The following is a 5,323-nucleotide window of genomic DNA, read 5'->3' as shown; positions in this document are numbered from 1 at the left end:
TTTCTAGAAACAAACCCAGGTCTGAAGTGTGTGTGGTTATTTTTCTTTTTAAGCTATAATCCCAGTTTTTCAGATGGCATTTTAAGTAAAGGCTAGAGTGGAGAAGGAATAGAGCCAAGGGAGTTAGGTGTCTGAGCCATGAAGTATAATACTGCAAGATGTCGTTTTTATTCAGGAAACAGGGGAGATTCAAGTCATACAGATTACTACTCTTAAAATCCTCACACCTGACTTGCCATGATACACATTTTCCTGTGTACACCAGTCTCTCCATTCCTTCAGTTAAGTCAAAACTTTATTCTCCATGTTCCTTTTTTCCCATATATTTTTGCTTGTTAGTGTATCTCTTATACTGATTTCATATTCTTTCCTTCTGTGAAGTGGTTGATTTTGTTTTTGTTTTTAACTTGGGACCACCAAGTTGTAAAAATAAGTGTTTTTACCTGACAGTTATACCATGGGTAGACTGTCCAATAAGTTGAGAAGAGTGAATTGATAGTTGATATACTTGTTTTTAAAATTAAATTAATCCTGTATGAGTTGCTTTTTTTAGAAGTTAGTCCTTGACCACTAGTTTGGTACCATCTCCCTTTTGGGTGACCTGTTTAACCCGCAGGCCTGTTATTCTCCATGACTAACTGTGTAAGTGCTTATAATGGAATAAATTGCTTTTCAGCATAAATAAATAAGTAAATAAACAAACAAACAAATAAATACAAAGCTTGTTCAAGCTAGAATAAAGCATATAAGAATAGTAAGTAAGTGCTGCATGAACATCCAAGATTTCCTCTCTTTAGAGAGTGGCTTGTAATGAATGAACTCTGGGGTGAGAAACATTGTCCATACCGACAAATTCTCAAGTAATCCAATCTGTACTCATTTTAGTGACAGTGAGGTTTTCTTTATATGATTTTGCAAAATCCAGAGCCCAACCCAGCAGACATGGGCAGACACGCTGCATGGCCACCCACAAACAATTTTATTTTCCTGTCCCTAAATAGCTCCTCCTCCAGTTTTCCTTCCACCGGGTATTACAAGATCACATTCTACTTCCAAGGTCTCCTACTAGTCCTTACTAGAAGCACTCACATTTAAATTTAATTTCCTAAAAACTTTCCTTTCCCTAAGAACTTCCTCAATTTCCTTGATGGTTGTATTCTTATTTTAAAGCTCCTAGTTGGGCAAACTAGTTCTTCACCCCCTTTTGTTATACTAGCCTACTTCCCTTAGTCCTGAAGATATTATTTCTCACATCTGGAACACATATGCTTTAGTTATTATTTCTTTCTAGGCGCTTGGCCCTTCTTGCCTTGCGTTCTAAAGGCAGGCTTTGTTTCTTAAATTTTGCATGCCAACATCCACAGTTGTTTAAAATTTTATTAAACTATTAACATCCAATAGTTTAAAATTTTCACAATTTTTGGCAGTGATGTTCATACCTGTTTCATCACCTTGACTTTAGTATTTCCAAGGATAATCAGTCTAGACATTGCAGTACTGTTGGAACAGGCCTGCATCTGGCACGGGATTGCATCTATCTATGGATACTTCTAGGAGATTAGAAATCATCCTGGCAGGCAGGAGTTTTGTTCTAGAACACCAATCGAGCCAACATTATATAAAAGATTAGAGAGCATAGAACGCAGTCAATATAGAGAATGGATAATGCATATTAAGTGATAACTCATTTATAGCCAAGGAATGGAGGACTGACAGAAAGTTGCAGTTTGGGGATTTAAAATAATTCGGAATTTCTATTGAGGAAGATTAGGTATTTTACCTGTCTTTCCCTTGGAGATAAAAAAGGCTTTCACAATCTATGATGGTTTGAGGGGGAAGAGGAAATGACACATGAACTTGAGGGTAGACATGCGTTGACACTGTTTACTGGGCAGGCAACATACAACCAGAGAGAGGTTGGCAGAGGAAAGATGGGGTGGCAGGAGACACAGGGAGGAATGCAGTGGTAAATGCTGTTAACCGTCAGTACATGGAGGGATTGCAACCACGTAATGAAGCAAAGTATATGATTTGTTGAATGTAAAATGATGATCTGCTCTGTAAACCTTCAGTCAATTCACAATTAAAAGTTTTTAAAAATGATTTTCCAGTCAGTTTTTTCTCTTCTTTTTTTCCGTGGGTAGGCGGTGGGCTTTCTGCTCCCATAATGATTGACGGACGCCGAAACTCTTTACAGGGTCGCTATGAATCGGAATCGACTTGATGGCAGCGAGTTGAGGTTTAAGTTTGGGGCAGTGGGCATCACACGGAGATGAAATTGCTTGCAGTGTCTAATTTCTGGAATCTGTGTCTATGTTGAGACTTGCAGTCTGTTATTCCTTACCTTCATTCATCTCGTTGCCATTTGTCAGCAGGGATTCCAGAACCATCATGGTGTTGCGTGTTTTAGGTATCCCCCCCACCCCCTTTATTAGAATGTTGTTGTTGTGAAGTCCCGTGGGTCGATTCCGACCTTGTATAGGGTGTCCAAGGAGCAGCTGGTGAGCTTGAACCATCAACCTTGCAGTTCAAACGGCTTTTCAGTGCGACGCATTATAACCCACAGCGCCACATCAGGACTTCTTAACTAGAACACACGGATCAACTTCCACTTTCTCCAAAGATTGAAGAACTCTTATAGTGGGTCACGTCCGCGTCCCGAAACTAGGGACCACTAACCGCCATCCTGCGGCCACCTGGTAAATGTAGTCTAAGACTCGCGCATTGGCGCCACAGTGGTAGGAGGCGGACTACAACTCCCGACAGAACTTGCGCACTGCGCCTGCGCTCCCCAGGCTGTCAAGAGTGCTGAGAGACGTTGTGGGTGCTACGCGAACCGGTTGAAGCGGCTGTGATACTGGCGGCGACATGGACAACGCTGGGAAGGAGCGTGAGGCGGTGCAGTTGATGGCGGACGCCGAGAAGAGAGTCAAAGCCTCCCACTCCTTCTTGAGAGGGCTGTTTGGGTGAGCACCTGACCGTGCGCGTCCGGAGGCCGTCTCCGTCCCAACCCCCCTTCCTTCTGACTTCCCACGGGATCCCCTCCCCCAAAATCTTCCCAGAGGCCGTAAGTCACACCGCGCCCTCCAGAGCCTTCCAAGGTTCCCGGAGCACCCCTTGGCCCTCCGTGTCCGACTCTGACCCTGTTTCAGGGTGAGGTGCCCGCAGCGGTGCGGAGACAGAGGGGGTCTCTGCGTTGCGGTGAGCTACACGCCAACTGCCTGGAGGCCAGGGGTAGCTCTCTGGCCATTTACCTGTAGTCGGGCTTTGTGCCCAGTAGATGCAAAATCGGTAATCATACTATCGACAGGTACATTTTCTCAGCATAGTATTGTTTTTCCTTCACCAGAGGGTCACTTACAAGCCAGGGCCTCCGGTTTGACCAACGATAGCGAAGCCTGTATTTAGGTTTGGAAATTTCGTTTATTTCCTGTAATTCTCCATGCTTTCTTTCTTTCTTTTTTTTTTTTTTTCTTTTGTGGATTGAGTAAAAGTTTACAGGTCAGATCATCAGTTTTACATTCAACAAATCGTATCATACATCTTGTTTCATTACAATGATTATAATCCCTTCCATACCACGAGTTGACAGTTTCTCTTTATTCACTTTAGCATTTTGTTTATTTTTTAAACACTCAGGTTATACAGTAATTTACACCACCAAAGGGCACATTCTGTATGTCTGCCTCCTGGCAGTCAACTCTTAGTCCCTTACTTCCCATGAATCTAGAATCCTCAGCTACTCCCTCTCTCCATGCTCCCATCTCTGTCTCCATCTCTGGTGTCACTGCTTCTCTGGATAAGGTCTCCCATTCCGCTTGTGCTCTTTTCCCTTGATGATTCTAGGGTCCTTTGTTTCTGGACTGTAAGTAAGATTAACCACTCCCCTGTTTTTGTTACAAATCTTCTACCTTTACAATTGTGACAGTCTCAGTTAGTCATGATAAATGTTACTCACTATTGAATCATAAGAATCTTAGCCCCATCTCTTAACCAGACCCATCTAGACAAGATGAAAACTATTCAGTGGGGACTCTGTCTTTCCCCACACACTCTTAAACTAAGCTCCCCCTTGAAACCTTGTAAGCCAGTCACTTTGTGCCTTTGTAGCCTTCCTCATTTTTGGTAGCCAATGTCTAAGTTGCCATCCCTAGCTACTCTGTGAGGGGATAGCATTGATCCTTGATATGAAGACTCCTTCACTCTGTTGGTATTTAGATTTACTACCTCCATGGGTATAGGTCAAGTTCATCAAATTGTAGCAATTTACCTTCATTTCCTTTATCAAAATTTGTTTTGTTCTCTTTTTTTGTTTTTGTTTTTTATCTTTCTCTAGTCGAATTTTGATTATCAAGCCATCAAGGCTAGGTCAAATGGGTACTATCTGCAACTTTGGGTGTTCTTGTGTGACACCTCTTCATATCAGCTGAATGCTTCACTCTCAGCTCTAGTCCTCTATGGCTATGTCCTTGTCCATAAGCTCAGGTGTCCCCAGGTCTCACTATATTTTGGACCAACCAGCCCTTCTTCTCTCTCTCTTCTATGCTTTCTTAATAATTGTTACATGAAGGAGCTCTGGTAGCGTAGTGGTTATGAATCGGTCTGCGAACCTTAAGGTCAGCGGTTCGAAAATACCAGCTGCTCCGCGGGAGAAAGAGGAGGCTTTCTATTCCCGTAAAGATTTACACCCTCGGAAAACCTGTACAGGGTCGCTATGGGTCAGAACCGACTCGACGGCACTTAACAACAACAACAACCCTTCAGTCAGTGCTGACTGCTAGTGGTCTTATGCACAACTGGACGAAACACTGGCCAGCCCTGCGCCAACTTCACAGTCATTGCCGTGTTTGAGCCCATTGCTGCTGCCACTGTGTGAATCCATCTTGTTGGGATTTACTCTTTTTCAATGAAGAGTTGATGGTGGAGGCTAAGAAGGGAGTCAAAGCATGATTTCCTTCTCCAGGGACTGGTCCCTCCTGATAATGTGTCCCACATATGAGAGACAAAGTCTGGCCATCCTGGCTTCCAGGGAACATTCTGGCTGTACTTCCTACAACACAGATCTGTTTGTTCTTTTGGCAGTCCGTGGTACTTTGTATATTCTCCTCCAACACCATAACTCAAATGCATCAATTATTCTACCATCTTCCTTATTCACTATCCAACTTTCATATGCATATGAGGTTACTGAAAATTTCATGGCTTTGATCCGAGGCACCTTAATCCTCAAACTGACTTTGCTCTTCAACACTTTCAAGAGGTCTTATGCAGCAGATTTTCCCAATGCTATAAATACATTGTTTGATTTCTTCTTTTTTTTTTT

The 5,323-nt window shown here is 42.8% G+C and overlaps 1 protein-coding gene across 3 annotated transcripts in view; it reads left to right on the top strand.

The window, feature by feature from the left end:
- The first annotated feature begins 2,821 nt into the window (after positions 1-2,821).
- NAPB (N-ethylmaleimide-sensitive factor attachment protein, beta) overlaps positions 2,822-5,323 on the top strand; it is a 67,014-nt gene continuing 64,512 nt past the window's right edge. For 2 of the 3 annotated variants that reach the window (XM_006860660.1, XM_006860659.1), the window contains exon 1: positions 2,869-2,966. In XM_006860660.1, the coding sequence (XP_006860722.1) occupies positions 2,869-2,966 (98 nt within the window). Of the gene's footprint in view, positions 2,967-5,323 lie in introns of all 3 variants that reach the window. The other variant, XM_006860661.1, reaches the window with a different exon arrangement.

This window comes from Chrysochloris asiatica, unplaced genomic scaffold, assembly GCF_000296735.1.
Source record: "Chrysochloris asiatica unplaced genomic scaffold, ChrAsi1.0 scaffold00039, whole genome shotgun sequence".
NCBI classification, from domain to species: Eukaryota; Metazoa; Chordata; class Mammalia; order Afrosoricida; family Chrysochloridae; genus Chrysochloris; species Chrysochloris asiatica.
This window is presented reverse-complemented; position numbering and strand designations above follow the sequence as displayed.